The 15,801-nt window shown below is 51.7% G+C and overlaps 5 protein-coding genes across 5 annotated transcripts; 4 read left to right on the top strand and 1 right to left on the bottom strand.

Moving 5' to 3' along the window:
• Positions 1-600: 600 nt before the first annotated feature.
• Positions 601-3,684, top strand: BDQ94DRAFT_182385 (putative transmembrane glycoprotein; the record flags this gene model as incomplete). The annotated part of the gene is made up of 1 exon (XM_026774134.1): positions 601-3,684. One exon carries the CDS (start codon positions 601-603, stop codon positions 3,424-3,426), a length of 2,826 nt encoding a protein of 941 aa, XP_026622418.1. The 3' UTR covers positions 3,427-3,684.
• Positions 3,685-5,918, top strand: BDQ94DRAFT_182383 (MFS transporter). Its single transcript, XM_026774133.1, has 4 exons — positions 3,685-4,404; positions 4,459-4,591; positions 4,651-5,071; positions 5,137-5,918. The coding sequence occupies exons 1-4, from the start codon at positions 3,942-3,944 to the stop codon at positions 5,605-5,607; spliced, it is 1,488 nt and encodes a 495-aa protein (XP_026622417.1). The 5' UTR covers positions 3,685-3,941; the 3' UTR covers positions 5,608-5,918.
• A 1,943-nt stretch (positions 5,919-7,861) lies between these two features.
• Positions 7,862-9,962, top strand: BDQ94DRAFT_162105 (PP2C family serine/threonine-protein phosphatase; the record flags this gene model as incomplete). The annotated part of the gene is made up of 7 exons (XM_026769489.1): positions 7,862-7,897; positions 8,275-8,593; positions 8,698-8,771; positions 8,840-8,924; positions 8,992-9,198; positions 9,264-9,524; positions 9,589-9,962. 7 exons carry the CDS (start codon positions 7,862-7,864, stop codon positions 9,960-9,962), a joined length of 1,356 nt encoding a protein of 451 aa, XP_026622416.1.
• Positions 9,963-11,270: 1,308 nt separating this feature from the next.
• On the top strand, positions 11,271-13,758 carry BDQ94DRAFT_150672 (choline-phosphate cytidylyltransferase). The gene is made up of 4 exons (XM_026767626.1): positions 11,271-12,314; positions 12,370-12,720; positions 12,775-13,186; positions 13,245-13,758. The coding sequence occupies exons 1-4, from the start codon at positions 11,785-11,787 to the stop codon at positions 13,383-13,385; spliced, it is 1,434 nt and encodes a 477-aa protein (XP_026622415.1). The 5' UTR covers positions 11,271-11,784; the 3' UTR covers positions 13,386-13,758.
• Positions 13,554-15,330, bottom strand: BDQ94DRAFT_85466 (uncharacterized protein). Its single transcript, XM_026776692.1, has one exon. The coding sequence runs from the start codon at positions 15,089-15,091 to the stop codon at positions 13,883-13,885; it is 1,209 nt and encodes a 402-aa protein (XP_026622414.1). The 5' UTR covers positions 15,092-15,330; the 3' UTR covers positions 13,554-13,882.
• Between the last annotated feature and the right edge of the window lie 471 nt (positions 15,331-15,801).

Here is a 15,801-nt window from a genome sequence, read left to right as displayed (position 1 = left end):
GCCCCTCGATAGACAGGCCTGTTCTCCCTACCCCTCCGCCTCACGCGGTGGAAAGGAACCACTGGACTCCTCCTTGGTACTTTTGGCTGGAAACTAGGGTGGCTTTGCCTGTCAAATATCCTCCCTTAAGCCTTCGGGAAATACGAACGCTACTGAGAGGGAGGGGTTGGGTCGGCTATGCTCCTGTGTGGACTCCTGCAAGCCATCCCTTGCAGGCGCGTGCATTCGCAACGTGAGCTTGAACTCCCGCGCCGCGAACCATCCATCTCTAACCATTCCCATACTTCAGTGACGTCAAACATATCCAGGTATGGCTCTGTAGAAGGGGCCACACGCTTCGCGCCTCTCCTGTGGCCAATGGGCCCTTGGGCGCGGAGGCCCTTGGGAGCATACTCTTTGCCCTAAGGGCAGGCTGTTCCGCCACTTTTGCTCTTTCAGCTGCCACCTTCTATCTCTTTCGTCTCTTTTCTCCTCTCTCTTCCTTTTCAGATTCATACCGGTCTAGATCTTACTTCAAGCTGTGCTTGGATGATACGTCTGAGAGATTTATAGGAACGTCTATCGAATACTTGCCAGGACCGTTCCATTTGCTCAGGAGATATGGCGCTCTTTGCGTTGGCTCTCCTCAGCATCCTGGTGACTGTTGTTGCAGGTCTGCAGGCCAGCTACCCTGTTAACGCACAGCTACCTCCGGTAGCCCGGGTATCGAAGCCATTCGAATTTGTTTTCTCGCAGGGTACCTTTGCTGGCAGCGATGATAACACACAATATTCGCTTTCAAACGCGCCATCATGGCTCGAAGTCGACAGCCAATCCCGTACGCTATCCGGAACACCGCAGAAAGATGATCAAGGATCACCGACGTTTGATCTGGTGGCCTCAGATGGCTCGGAATCTGCGGACATGCAAGTCACATTAATTGTAACAACAGACGACGGACCGCAACCGGGAAAGCCGCTGTTCTCACAACTCGAAGACATGGGGCCAACCTCCGCCCCAGACACCATCCTCCTACACACTGGCGACTCTTTCTCATTATCCTTTGGGCCGGACACGTTCACCAACACGCGCCCATCAACGGCCTACTATGGCACATCTCCGGACAACGCACCGCTACCCTCGTGGATTGTTTTCGATCCGGCATCACTCAGCTTTTCCGGCACGACACCGGCTAGTGGACCTCAAACCTTCAGCTTCAATCTGATAGCCTCGGACGTGACTGGGTTCAGCGCGGCTACCATGACCTTTGAGATGACCATCAGCCCACATATCTTGGCGTTCAATCGGAGCACCCAGACATTCTTCCTCTCAAAAGAACGGCCGTTCACTAGTCCGCAGTTTGTCAGCAATCTCACCCTAGATGGACATGAAACGACGAAGAAAGATCTGGCCGACATTAAGGTGGATTCGCCAGACTGGTTGTCTCTAGATGAGGAGACTATTTCTCTGAGCGGCACTCCCCCTTCAGACGCCGCCGATAACAATGTCACGATTACCGTGACGGATAGATTTCAAGACGTAGCCACGCTGATCGTCAGTCTACAGTTCACTCAATTCTTTCGCAATGATCAAAATGTATGCGATGCTATCATCGGGCAGTTCTTTATGCTGGTCCTTGACGACTCTGTCTTGGCCAACGATTCTGTCCAGGTAGACGTTGACTTCGGGCAAGATCTTCCCTGGCTCCATTACAATCGTGACAACAAGACGATCTTTGGACAAGTTCCCTCCGACATCAGTCCGGGAAGCTATCATATCAATCTCACTGCCCGGGAGGGTACCGCAGAGGACACTCGGCAATTAACAATCAAGGCGATGTCGGAAGGGACCACAAATGGACCAGGCACAGCCAACTCTACAGCCTCCGATGCAAAGAACAGCATTCGCGGAGGCAAGGCCGGTATTATTGCTATCGCCGTCGTTGTTCCGTTTGTGTTTTTGAGCACTGCCCTTCTTCTGTTCTGCTGCTGGCGGCACAAGCGTAAAGCAGCCACAAAGAAACCTCAAGATGGACAGGAAGCCGAGAAAACGCTATCGACTCAGCCAGATGGCGAAGGTATTGCGCATGGTCGGCCTTTTGAGGAAACTGCCCATGGCGAGCCTCCGAGAATTCTCAGGATTCCTTCACAATCATCTGAGCCCCCAAAACTGGAGCTACCATTATGGCATTCAAGCCCGTCGAAAGGCAACGAGCAAGCCCCAGACGCAGCCGGCAAAGAAAACACCCTTTCCGATCCTACATTCGATTGGGGAGGTTTCGCTTCTCTCAAGGGGCCCGAACCCGAAGAGGCCAAACCAGTGGAAGACGCACCCGCACAGCCGAAACGCCTGTCTTTCCAGAACAGCCCCCCCTTACACCGAAGAACAACCACAACTAGTTCCAGGAGGCGAGAGCCCCTTCGGCCCATTCAGCCTAGGAGGTCCCTAAAGCGGAATTCGACTACCCGATCGCGCAGATATTCCAAACGGTCGAGTGGCATATCAACAGTAGCATCCGGGCTTCCAGTCCGACTCAGTGGTGCCGGACATGGAGCCGGCGGTTTTGGACCTCCAGGACATGGCGTAGTCCGTCTTTCCTGGCAGAACACACAGGCTTCGTTCGGAAGTGATGAGAGTGACGTAGGAAACCTAGCACCGCTGTTTCCACGACCGCCACCTCGAACGAGAGAGAGTGGGGATTATTCCAGACGAATGAGCCTCCGAACAGTGGAACCTGACGACTCGACCATCTCTGAAGCGGACTCTCTAGAGGCATTTCTTCACAGCCGCGCAAAAAGTCGGAATTCGTCCAACCCGCTATTCGCAGGTCAGTTCGGCCGTCGAGCATCATCGGGCTGTCGGGCCCTAGAAAGAGCTCGAAGCACAGCGAGTCGAGCCGATACAGTAGCCAGTTCCAACTACATTGAGGAATATCGGAACTCGATCCATGAGCGGCCGTGGTCGACAGCCATGTCTGCCTCCATTTACACGGATGACCATCGTCAGTCGGCTTATTTACATAGCCTGTCCGAAGAATCTTCAGACATGGGGCCACCCCGCCCGGTGGGCAAATTGCCCAGCCAATCGAGCCTGGCTCAAAATTATTCTGAGACGATCGCGCCTCTGCCTCGGTTCTACAGCGAAGTGAGCTTGGATGAGCCGAAACGATTCGAAGGAGCGGGATTGGGGAAAGAGAATGATCCGCCCACTGAGCGGCAGCTCGGCGGGAGCTCACGCCCTTGGTATCAGACCGGCTTCTACACGCACGGAGACATAGCTGGCGCCGGCCAGGCGTCACGGAAAAGCCCTTCACTTTACTCTATCCCCTTCGATTCCAAATCACGCCGAGTGAGCTTGAACCGGGCCGTGGAGCGGGAATGGGAAGAATTGCACAGTATGCAAAGGGAACCGGCAGGAAGCTCGAGAAACAACGCAGGCTTCTTGTGAATGGAGTGACAATCGCAATGCTCAGTATTTATGTTCATATTTGTTTTAGGGTTTTGCTTCACTGTCGACCAGGTCGTTTAGAAAAGTGTTCGGCGAGCGTGATATCCATGGATTCTGAATTTGGTTTCTTTGTTGACCCTCGAACCGTTGGACGGTTCTGCGCCTAGTGCCCAGTAGTGTTTAGCTAAATAATCAATCCAGTTAATATATCACTTGCATTAGGCCACCACAACAATGGGCCAGTAAACAGCGGTAAACTCTTGTTCCCGCTTATCGGACGCCGGAAAAGCGCCCATGTGTCGCCGACCGATCCATCTAGCCCCTACTAAGGTAGGTCGGATCCTTTGGCCAGCGTGATGGCCGTTCCCTTTAGCGTCATTTGGGGAACGAGGCTTATCAAAGCCCATTCTCATCGTCATCTCTCAGGCGGAGGGGGTTCTTATTTCTTCCCTCAGCCTCTTGGCCCTTTGAGTTTGGGGCATTCCTATTCAACTCAAGCCTAGGATTCCTTCATCATGACCATTGCTTCTGATCAACCAGAGACACCTTCTGAAACAACTTCTCTTTTATCTGGGCACAATGAATCCCCTGTACAGCCAAAAAGTGTTACGCGTAGAGCCCAGCGGGTCTTATTCCTTGCGTGCCTCATAACAGTCACTGTCGATATCGGCAACTACATCTCCGTTGCTCCCCAACTTCAGATATACGAGTTGAACATCTGCCAGCGCTTGCATCCGGAGGTCTTTGATAACACCCCCGGCAGGGGTCTCCCTTCAGTATCTCCTTCGGCTTGTAAGGCTGCTGATGTGCAGGGTGAGCTAGCATTGCTCAAAGGTTGGATGAGCACCTTTGACCAGCTTCCAAGCATTGTTCTGGCACTTCCATATGGACTCATGGCAGACCGCGTTGGTCGTATACCAGTCCTATTTCTGAGCCTGGCTGGGGCTGTCTTGGAGGAGATGGCGATCAGAGTTATCGGTAGGTAAAGCTTGCCTTGCAATGTGAAGGGACAGGCTAACTCCGATATAAAAGCCTGGTATCATGCGACCATCCCACCACGAGCAATTTGGTTTACACCAATATTTCAGATTCTTGGTGGTGGTTCTCAGATAACTACCTCCGTGGCTTTCACCATCATCGCGGATGTTTTCCCTATAGAGAAACGGTACTGAAATCTGGCCAACCCTGTTCACAGTCCCTTCACTAATCAAGGGCCCCTTTTAGTTCGAATGCCTATTTCATCTTGTCGGCAAGTATACTACTGTCAGAAATTGTTGCTGTTCCCTTAAGTGCCTGGATGATGTCATCGAACGCCTGGATACCTTGGATGCTGGGACTAGCCTGCGAGATCGGTAGCTTGTTTGCAATCCTCTGGTTGCCGGAGACTAAACCAGCGCCCTCAATAAACACCGTCAATGATGTCCAGCCGGAGACGGCAGGCCACTCAAAGCGATCATCAGCATTCACATGGACAAGTGTAGTACACTTTGCTCGCTCACAGATCGCTCAGCTGCACGAGTTCATCTGCGAGTATCCAGGTGCTCTGGTCATCTCCATCGCATTCTTCTTTTCGAGCTATGGAATCGAAGCAGTTCCTTTCATGCTCCAATATGTCTCCAAACGCTTTTCATGGAGCTTAGCAGAGGTATGATATCTCGGCAAAATGTACAAGTACTTCAAGTCTTTTGGTATGCTGATATGATTTCCAAGGCGAGCCTTCTTATATGCGTTAAGGGGATAATCAATTGCTTCGCTTTGATGCTCGTCCTTCCGATAGCTACGAAGATCCTCGACCGATATTTGTCACCCGTGCAGAGAGACATTAGAATGGCGCTAGGCTGCGCATGTCTGTTGATGGCTGCTTTTGTCTTCATGTGCGTGGCATCTCATCCAGCAGTGTTCGTTGTAGGAGTTGCTCTGGTTGCTTTTGGAGGGGGGTTCTACGCCGCTCTGCGCAGCGTCGGGAGTGCTTTGGTTGGGCCATCGCATGTGGGACTCCTTAATACGACCATAACGCTGACACAGGGAGCTGGACTCATGATATCTGGGCCACTCCTAGCTGGATTGTTTCGAGCAGGGATGGCCTGGGAAGGGGTGTGGATGGGGCTGCCATGGATGGCAGGAGTTATCCTGTTTGCAGCAACCATCCTGACGGTGTATTGTCTCCAAGTCCAGGGCTAGGTCTAGCCATCAGCCCCTGGCTGTCGATGACAGTTAGTGCCACGTCAGCTGCATTGTATGGGGAACAAGTGATCAAGGTTGATCATATAAGAGCATGACAACAGGCCTGAATGTCCTCAGAGAGAGAGAGAACAAGCGGAGATACTCAGGGCAGCGACAGCGACAGCGGCAGATGGACTTACTGGCAGTAGTGGTATAGGCTCTTCTAGTAGGTAGAAGAGACAACATGGACACCAGTCCGGAGTGAGACGTGACAATTTCAGAGTTGAACCTCCAGGTGAGATAGTATCAATCCGCAATGGCCTTGCTACTGGAATCTTCCAAGGAGCGGTCTGGGGAAGAGACTTCACTAGGAAAGCAGTGAAAGTATGGAGTAGTAACTTAGTTAAGAGGCAGAGCAGGTGCGACTCTACTAGACTAAAGAAAATCGTCCTGCCACATGACCACGCTCCAACCGTTACGCTTATGTACTCACTTTCTACACAACGACTGCCTAAAAGGCCTCCAAGGCCAGTGGGTATTATCAGCGTTTCATCATAAATCGGTCAATGCTGTTTCTCGGTCCCCAATAAGTCCCGAATAGTCATGATTGAATTAAACAGCCCCGGTCCCTTGCAAGAGCTAAATAGTAAGCTGCTTAGGTTTGGACTGTCGGGGAATAAGTAGGCAACTGGCTGGCTGGCTGGCTGGCAAGCAGCAGAGCAAGCAAGCAAGGCATAGAGAGAACTCATAGACGGCCTGTAGTTGAATGTAGGCGGCAGGAGGGTATTTACCGGAGCAGCTTAGTTTGCATGTATGAACACGTACCCAGATGCATGGGTCAGATCTCCCACTGTATAACCCAGTAGTAGCGCGTTTTGAGACTTTCATTATACTAGCACGAGCCAGTCCTTTAGAAATCCATACATTTGGTAGTTAACCCAGAACCCCGGTACCTTGCCAACCAACTGACAATCTAACAAAGCATTGAAAGTCAATGGGAATCGTGGCACGGACGATGTTCTTGCTTGAAGTTAGACATGGGCTGAGCTACAGTGTGTCAGCTCCACCGGAAGGTCTTTAATTGGCAATACGTATTTCATCTGCAAGTGAATGAGTTTTCATGCTGTAGAGATGCTACCTTTGCAGGAGCTGTAACAGTAGGCACATCATCTATTATCTTCCAGCAGGTACTAGAGACGTAGGGGGAGGAGAAGTAGCTCGAATTGTGGCTTGAGTTGATGGGTGAAAAAGTTCGGGTCAGCCGACGCCAAGGGGTTTTCGTCATTATTCAATTACTGTAATATCAATTGCCGCATCCAGGAAAAGGCACGCGACTGGCAGACTTCATCCCCGGCTCTTCCCTTTTCGGGCCTACCGCCTGCCGCATGCGAGCAGGGCCGTAACCGTACGGGGGAAGTACCGTGAGAGTACCTTACCTTTCTCCCCAACGGAGTGGAGGTACCCTGGAGGTACATGCGTGCGCTTCTCTGCCTGCTCGGCTGCTGTCTCTGCCTGCGGCTGACGCCCTTGTGATTGATTCTTTTCTCTAACAGATGGTCAGATAATGCCTGATGCCCATTAGTCTACTCATTATCGTGCAGAAAATCTCTTCCCCTTCCTGTGACACCATCTTCTCCTAACTTGAACCCAGTTCCTCCCCTCGGTCCCTTGTGTCATTATTTAGTGTTCCCAATTGTCGGTCCTATTTGTTTGTCTGTTATATTACCCTGCTTCTCACCCAATTCCAGAGCTATCGTCATCGTTGAATCGGCTTTCCCCACTCCCCCGAATGATAGGTAGGCAGACAGGCTACTACACTACCTCTACCACTACTACGTATTAGTAGCTAGTTAGGTGCTGTTATTATTATTACACCACCAAGTCCGGAACTTAACTAACCTTCCACAGCACTCCGGAGACACACTAAATCCTCACACACTTTGGTCCCTCTAATTACCCCCCTCTCTCTCTCCCTGTCTTTCTCCATCATCAGATCTGCTCAGGCTTTTCTGCTGGTCCATTCCCGCTTGCCGCCTCCCGAATAGTCATTCTGCCCTTGCCCTCAAAGCCAACCTAATCTCTTCCTTTCACCTGATCTGCTGCCTCTTCCCTCCCCATCCCCTCCCCTCGTCTTCCCCCCCCCAAAAAGAATCCGCCGGTTTTTCCACTTTTTCCCTTTCTTATCCTTTTCCCCTCCCCTCCTCGGTGGTGTGTATGTCTGTAACGGGCCTTTTATCTTCGTGAACATTTCAATTGTGATCCACTAGAAATCATGGGTCAGACCTTGTCCGAGCCCGTGGTCGATAAGGTGAGTGAAACCTGAAGCATTGCGTTTGCCTGTCTGGTCTTTGATCCTCCCCCACACTGCACGCATCTTACGCCATTCCAATCTGCCCACCATCCGCGTTGCCATTCTGTGCCATACCCGCCCATACTCCCTTTTTCTATCGTTTGTCCAACATGATCACTGCCCAAAAGTTTTATTTGCTACAGCGTTCTTTTTCACCCCTCCTCTTGTGTGTCGCGCCTGCAATGTGGTGATCATCCCCCCTGCGGGGTTCCTCCACAGGATGATGAAAATTTCCTGCACGCGGTTTCGGGCGGATGACCTGTCACCATTCCATTGTGTTCCGGACCTCTTTTCGATTTCCTACATCCTCACTAACCACATTCGGTGCTATCTAGACTTCCGCTGAAGGTCAAGATGAGTGCTGTATATACGGTGTTTCCGCCATGCAAGGATGGCGAATCAGCATGGAGGATGCCCATGCCGCTGTCCTCGACCTCCAGGCCAAGTACTCCGAGCAGGATGAAAAGCCGACCGACCCCGATAAACGACTCGCTTTCTTTGGTGTATATGACGGGCACGGTGGAGACAAAGTAGCATTATTCGCCGGAGAAAACGTCCACAAGATCGTCGCGAAGCAGGACTCCTTTGCCAAAGGTGATATCGAACAGGCCCTGAAGGATGGCTTCCTCGCTACCGACCGGGCTATTTTGGAAGGTTCGTGAGCGCTATGATCGGAGTTGGGGCAACCTTCCCACCCGCCTCTCCCTTTCCTTCCTGTTTCCTGTCCCTCCGAGGTAGCAACGAACTGACCCAGCTAGACCCGAAATATGAGGAGGAAGTGTCTGGCTGCACCGCAGCCGTCAGCGTTATCTCGAAGCACAAGATCTGGGTGGTATGTATTCTAGCCATGGCCGATTTGGAGACGACGTTGGGTTTGGTTCATTCGTTGACTGGTTCTAGGCCAATGCTGGTGATTCTCGCTCTGTACTGGGTGTCAAGGGTCGCGCAAAGCCTCTGTCATTTGACCACAAGCCTCAGAACGAAGGTACACATACCCCGCATCTCGATTACCGACCAGTTTTGATGATGCTGACATGACCAAATAAAAACAGGCGAGAAAGCCCGTATCAGCGCTGCTGGTGGTTTCGTTGACTTTGGCCGTGTCAACGGCAACCTGGCCTTGTCGCGGGCCATTGGTGACTTCGAGTTCAAGAAGAGCCCCGAGTTGTCTCCTGAGCAGCAGATCGTCACTGCCTATCCCGACGTCACTGTGCACGATCTCAGTGACGATGACGAGTTCCTCGTAATTGCCTGTGACGGTGGGTCTTACTCTGGTGATGAGGGGGTGAGGGTCTTGAAGATCGCTAACTTTTCGAAATTGCAGGTATCTGGGATTGTCAGTCCTCCCAATCAGTGGTGGAATTCGTCCGCCGTGGGATTGCCGCGAAGCAGGATCTGTATCGGATCTGTGAGAACATGATGGACAACTGCCTGGCCTCCAACAGTGAAACCGGCGGCGTTGGCTGCGACAACATGACAATGGTCATCATCGGTCTCCTGAACGGTAGGACCAAAGAGGAGTGGTACAACCAGATCGCTGAGCGCGTGGCGAACGGCGACGGCCCTTGCGCTCCGCCCGAGTACGGCAAGTCTCTCGAGGATCCCACGGCCTCCAATTCCAATCCCTACTGACTGAACGGGGGGTGCAGCTGAGTTCCGCGGCCCCGGTATCCGGAATCAATTCGAGGAGAACCCGGATGACTTTGACATGGAAAACGACCGTGCGCGTGGCTTCAGCGTCCGCTCGGGCCGCATCATCCTCTTGGGGGACGGCACTGAATTGATTCCGGAGCAGAACGATGACGAACTCTTTGATCAGGCTGAGGAAGACCAGGACCTTGTCAATCAGGTGCACCGTGATTCGCCTGATGCGGCTCGGAATGAACGAGAGGGAACTCCTGGGCCTCAGTCTAAGGATACTTCCCGAACGGACGCCGCTGAGATATCGGAGTCGCCGTCTACCACCGCGGAGGGTTCGTCCGGCAGTGGCCCTGGAACGCCGCAAAAGCCTACGAGTTCGTAGTCATGATGGATCTCTTGCATTTCTCCTTAATGTGTCTTTTCTTTTTTTTTCCTCCTTTTTTTCCCCTTGCCGCGCTTGTTACCTTTTGCCCTTTTTTCCTTATTTTGGTTCTTTGAAAACCACCTGTGTGTGATTCTACGACTGTGCCCGTTTTTACCTATTTCCTTACATTTACGTGGACTTCTTTCTGCCTTGCCCCTTCGGAAGCGCCAGGCTTCCTCACGTCGAACTTTCCCCCCCTTCTATCTATTATACTCCAGCCTTACTCCCTTTTTGAAATGGCCTAGTGGTTTCAGAGGCAGTGGAACCCAATCGCGAGGTGACCTTTATCGAGAAGGAAGTCCAAAGTCACTCAACGTTTCGGCATTGGTTGCGGGGTGGATGCATGGGAATCGGGTCGGAGGGTTTCGTTTATGTTTACCAGTTTTATTGCAGAGCCGCGAGCGGCCGGCCTCACGAGAGTACGTCTGTTTCATGCCATGAACAAGATACCGCACAAAACGCCCACTGTTGATGAACCATGATATTTTCCATGATTGTCCCATTTTTTCGTTTCTTTTTCTTATTGTCTTTGTGTCTTCCCTGCTCCTTGACGATGTGATGCCGTGTCCACCTCAGCTGCAACCTGGAATTTACCGGTGGGACAGCCCTTGCGATGTCCCGGCTTGAGCGCGACATTGGTATGTTGTAACCAGTTCGATCAGGTCAGGGAGGGGAGGAAAATAGCGGAGTTGCACACCATATATGGCGTCCCGGGGGGAGAGGTATTCCACGATGGCATGACGTACAGTTTTTATAAGTCCGGGGTCGGGTAAGGCAAACTCGTCGAATGCTTGCTTCAGCAGCGGAGTTTCTGGAACCGGGATGGAAGCGAGCCGTGTATGTTGAATCTTTTTCTTTTCCTCTTTTTCGTTTCTTAAATTATATCGTATGCATATAGAAACTTGGCTGTGCAAGAGTGTTGACACCGTCCGGAAGTCAATTGCGACAAGAGATGTGGGGATGCGTGTAGTAGTAGAGAGGAGTCAGTAGTAGTAACAGGAGTATCGAGCAGCTAGCTACTTCGCAAAAAAGGCCTGATTGAGGTACACCGTATGGTACTTTGGATGAGCCGAGCGAATGGGAGGGCCCGCCGCAGTCCCGTGATGGAGGATGATTGTTGGGGCAGGACCATACGTGACGGTCTTGTCTTGCTTGCTTGCCCCACTGTGGGCAATGCCAGTATTTTAGCAGTATCTAGCAGTATTTAGCAATTGCTCGCGGTCACTAGCGACCCAGTAACTGGTAAGCGGTCAGTATATCGGACGAGATCAGTCGAGTTTGAGTAAGGTACAATACATGAATCAATATTCCCGGTCGGGAAGATTTTGGGATTCTTGCCTTTTTTAGTCTGCGCTCTAGTTTCGGATCCGCGATACTTTCGGTCGGTTTCTTTCCCCTTGTCTTGCTTGCTCCATCGCCCGTCTGTCAAGGGTCCTGCTCTAGTTTCTTCTTCCTCTTCTTACTCTCTCTCTCTCTCTCGCTCTCGCTCTCTCTCTTCCTTTTCCTCTTCCTTTTCCCCTCCGCCATTCCCCCCATGGTTTGTTGAGGGAATCCATCCTTCTCCTCTTGTGTTTTGGATCCCATCCCCGGGCCCTCCCGTGCTCCTCTTCCCTCCTCCACATCCTCTCCGTCCTGCTTTTCTGTCCTCTTGTCTCACCTGTCGCCTAGTGGATTAATTTCTTATCCTCTTCCCTTTCGCTCCTCCTCCTCAGCTTCTTCTTTTCCGTGTAATTTTTTTTTTATTGACAGAAGTCGAGCTGTGCTCCCTCGGTCGGCCATCATGTCCTCCCCCCAATCTTCGAGTAAACGCAAGCGCAGCGGTTCCCAACATCTTTCCGCCAATGCCGCCATTCCATCCCCTGCAGAACTTTTGCAACCCTCCTCTCGCGACGCGTCCGGTGAGGAAGGCGACGAGTCCACAGGCTCCGCCATTCCCTTGCCCAGCAAGCACAAGAAGCAATCGTCTCTCGATGTCACCTCTGCCGGCACCGTTCCGCCGACCAAGCGGGCCCGCAAGGCGTCCACCAGTGAAGGTCACGTTCCAATTTCCAATGGCGACCTCCCCGACGCACCATCGGCCCTTAGCAAGGAGGATCCGGGCGAGCCATCCGAGACCACCGTGGCCAGCAGTGACATTGAGAGTCGGAGCAAGAGCCGGCCGGGCTTGCAGGTAGACACATCGGAGCCGTTGATGAGCCCCCCCGAGCGTGCTGGACTTAAGGATCCCGTCGGTTATCACACCAACCCTCCGCCAACGGGACGGCCGGTGCGCGTATATGCGGACGGCGTGTTTGATCTGTTCCATGTGGGGTATGTATCGGCCATGCGGCTTATATGGACAGAGTGCTAATCATGAGGTGTGCAGACACATGCGGCAACTGGAACAGGCGAAGAAGGCGTTCCCTGACGTGCATTTGATTGTCGGAGTTACCGGAGACGAGGAAACACATAAGCGCAAAGGACTGACAGTCTTGAGCGGTGCGGAGCGTGCAGAGAGTATCCGCCATTGCAGATGGGTGGATGAAGTGATTCCCAATTGCCCCTGGATTGTGACGCCGGAATTCATCGATGCCCACCAGATTGACTACGTTGCGCATGACGATTTGCCATATGGTGCAGACGAGGGAGATGACATCTATGCGCCGATCAAGGCTCAAGGAAAGTTCTTGGCTACACAGCGGACAGAGGGTGTGAGCACAACGGGCATTATCACCAGGTGAGTTATCCTGCTTAAAGCGATGTGTTAAGATTGGGGCTCATGCAGTTACAGAATTGTTCGCGATTACGATCAGTACATTTCTCGACAGTTCAAGCGCGGTGCTTCACGACAGGAACTGAATGTGTCATGGCTGAAGAAGAATGAGCTGGAGATTAAGCGCCACGTGAATGAGCTCCGGGACAGCATCCGGTCTAACTGGACTACGACAGGCCAAGAATTGGGTCGGGAGCTGCGCCAGTTCTGGCAAAACAGCCGGCCCAACAGCCCGCTATCGAGCGCGCGCAACAGCGTGGATCTGGGCGGCTCGCGCAGCGGTGTCACCAGTCCTGTGCTGGGTAGCAAGGCGCACGTTTCTCGGGTGGAGGCGCTGGGACGTCCGGAGAGCACAATCGGCAATGGTCGGAACGAGCCGGACTTTGCAACGGGCTACAGTTTGGGATTGATTGGGGGTGTTCGCGCATGGGTAGGTGCTCTCGATTCTTGTATTCCGTGGGATTGAATTAATTCTAACTCCAATGTAGATGCGCAGTCGCCGTTCTCTCGTGGGCAGCCGAGCACCATCACCCACCAGCGAGGAAGAGCACGATTCGGAGGTGGAACGCAGCACGGAGGCATTGCAGCAACAGCTCCAGCAGCAGGAGCATGAGCAGCATCACGCTTGATTGATTAATCATTTACGATTTTTCATCAGACCCCAGACTGATGAAGAGGTCTGTGTTTCTGACTTGTTGCAACGATCGATGTAAGTTAAGCGAGGACTTTATTTTCATTAGCTCACGGTAGCGTTGGAAAAAAAGAAAAGGAATAGATGTTTTATTTTATATTTCTTTTTCCTTTCTGACCGAGTTAATGAGTAATGATGTCTGGATAGGTATGTTTAATGGGTTGTTGGTTGATTGGGTATTTTTGGTAAATTGCATATTCTTTTTCTTTTCTTCGGGGCATAAGATGGATGGTGGATGGATGGATGGATGGATGGTAATGTACAGCTAGATTGATTGATAGAGGGCTAATTCATTCATGGATACGAGAAGTGTAGTAGCAGTATGCAGTTTATATAGTGAGTACTGACTTCTATCGTGTATCACTGCGCACAAACAACAAAACAAGGGTATCTATCATGCAACAAAACGCTTAAAGGATCACTTTCTTTCCTTCATCAAGCAGCCATAATAGCCAACCTCCCCCTCCTCCGTTCACTCACCCCATCCTCCTCATCGTTCACATGTCTATTCCTCTCCCCACACATCACCTCCATCAACCTCTCCCTGAGAACCTGCACATCCCTAACCAACCCATTCTCCAATACGCGTCTCGCCAACCGATCACACCTCACCATCACCCCCAACTCGAAACTCTTCAACCCCCTGACACGTAACAACGGCCTCACCCACTCCTCCTCCGTCCCAAAACTGACCATATTCCCACCCGTCACCGACATCCCACCTCCACCTCCAATGTTATTATTAACAGCAAACACAGTCCCCAAATCCAACCCCAACCGGACCCTCTCCAACCCGGGACACTTCCTCGCCACGGCATCCCAGAACCCACCCCACAGCATATCATTATGCGTATGCGTATACACGGAGAAGGGATACTCCTGGCCCGCCATGGGCTGCCAGATGGGTGTATACTGCACCGTGAGGGACCTGATATATTTCCGCAGGTGGGGGGATATGGTATTAATGAACGAGAGGAAAGTGTACAGGTCGTCCGTGTCGATGGTGGTGAGGGAGTAGAGCAGGGGTGCGGACTCGAGGTACATGGCTCGGCAGGTGAGGAGTGGGGAAGTGGTATTTTTCGAGAGGGTAGGGGATAGGGAGGGGTGAGTGTGTGGGTAGAGGGAGCTGTTTGTGTCGGTGGCTTTTGCTGGAGATGTGACTGCTCCTCCTTTGGTGATGGTGGTGGTGGTGATGGGCTTGGGGATCGTGGTGGTAGTGGTGGTAGGCGAGGTGCGCCATCTAGCCATGGTCTGGGGACAGCATTGGCGGTGTTTGTCCAGCGGGGAGGGGTGCGTGCAGCGGACGTGGTGAATTTTGTTGCGGATTTGGACGAGGTGGATGGTTGTGTTTGTTATAGAGTCATTGGGGGTGGGAGTGGTGTTGGGGGAGTCGTTGAAGACGTAGGCGTAGATCATGAGGCGGATTTCGGGGGGCAGACGTTGAAAGAAGGAGCTGGTTGGTTGGGAGGTGCTGTCTGCTGGTATTGCTGCTGGTATGGCATCATTGTTGGCAGAGGAGGGAGGACTGCATATTTGACGAGATTGGATCAATTCGCGGATGGATTCTGGCCATCGTTTGCCGGTGGGATAGTAGTGGAAGATAGAGTAGGGGTCGCGGAGGATCCAGGTGTCGAAGTGGCGCATGGTGTATATAATAGTATAGTAGTATCTTTCTAGTCTAGTAGTTTTTATATATAAAGTAGGAGATGTATAGATAGAATGTGGAATCCAAGTCTAAAGACAGATATGAGTAGAGAAAGAATGACGGGACTAGCTTATATATAAGCTAGTAGAGGGAATGCACAGATGCACACTGACACTGACACATTGATAGAGAGAGAGAGATACAAGAAGTACGAAGTGATAATAAAAATAATCTCAAGGAGTATAAAGTAATAAATTAGTTAATATTCAAGAATCGGAATGGCACGGTCTCAAGTGCAACCTTATGACGTGGTGGCGGCCAATCAACTTGTTCACATGCAGGGATGCTGCAGTCAAGCTCGCCGGTAGGATCAGAGTGCTCCGGTTGTAGCAGTAGGAGTAGTATTGATGCTAGAGTATGTGACTTGCAGAGTAGGGATAGTTGTATCTGGGTTGTGTTCCAATTGAGAATGCCACGTAGAGATACTACCTGATATACAGAGTCAAGAGTATAAAAAGTAGTTGGTATCCCCGGATTGTTCTGCCTCCACTATCTTAAGTCAGTATCGGTATTAGTCTGGTATGAGTGCTTATGAGTATTGAAGCGAGCCTATCACAATCCCAATCCAGAAAGAGCTTCAGCCACTTTCCCGCATTATAACCAATCACATCCCTCGAAAGCAATTGGGGATGCCCATTGGAGTGGAGCT

The sequence above is a fragment of the Aspergillus welwitschiae genome (assembly GCF_003344945.1).
Source record: "Aspergillus welwitschiae strain CBS 139.54b unplaced genomic scaffold BDQ94scaffold_37, whole genome shotgun sequence".
Taxonomy (NCBI): domain Eukaryota; kingdom Fungi; phylum Ascomycota; class Eurotiomycetes; order Eurotiales; family Aspergillaceae; genus Aspergillus; species Aspergillus welwitschiae.
This window is presented reverse-complemented; position numbering and strand designations above follow the sequence as displayed.

What these genes read in the sequence shown, in the direction of transcription:
- BDQ94DRAFT_182383 (XM_026774133.1), top strand. Translation starts at nt 3,942, where the DNA reads ATGACCATTGCTTCTGATCAACCAGAGACACCTTCTGAAACAACTTCT. An exon ending in GATGGCGATCAGAGTTATCG is followed by an intron (nt 4,405 to 4,458) that starts GTAGGTAAAGCT and finishes CCGATATAAAAG; the next exon opens with CCTGGTATCATGCGACCATC. An exon ending in GTTTTCCCTATAGAGAAACG is followed by an intron (nt 4,592 to 4,650) that starts GTACTGAAATCT and finishes GGCCCCTTTTAG; the next exon opens with TTCGAATGCCTATTTCATCT.
- BDQ94DRAFT_85466 (XM_026776692.1), bottom strand. Translation starts at nt 15,091, where the DNA reads ATGCGCCACTTCGACACCTGGATCCTCCGCGACCCCTACTCTATCTTC.
- BDQ94DRAFT_150672 (XM_026767626.1), top strand. Translation starts at nt 11,785, where the DNA reads ATGTCCTCCCCCCAATCTTCGAGTAAACGCAAGCGCAGCGGTTCCCAA. An exon ending in ACAACGGGCATTATCACCAG is followed by an intron (nt 12,721 to 12,774) that starts GTGAGTTATCCT and finishes ATGCAGTTACAG; the next exon opens with AATTGTTCGCGATTACGATC. An exon ending in TTGGGGGTGTTCGCGCATGG is followed by an intron (nt 13,187 to 13,244) that starts GTAGGTGCTCTC and finishes ACTCCAATGTAG; the next exon opens with ATGCGCAGTCGCCGTTCTCT.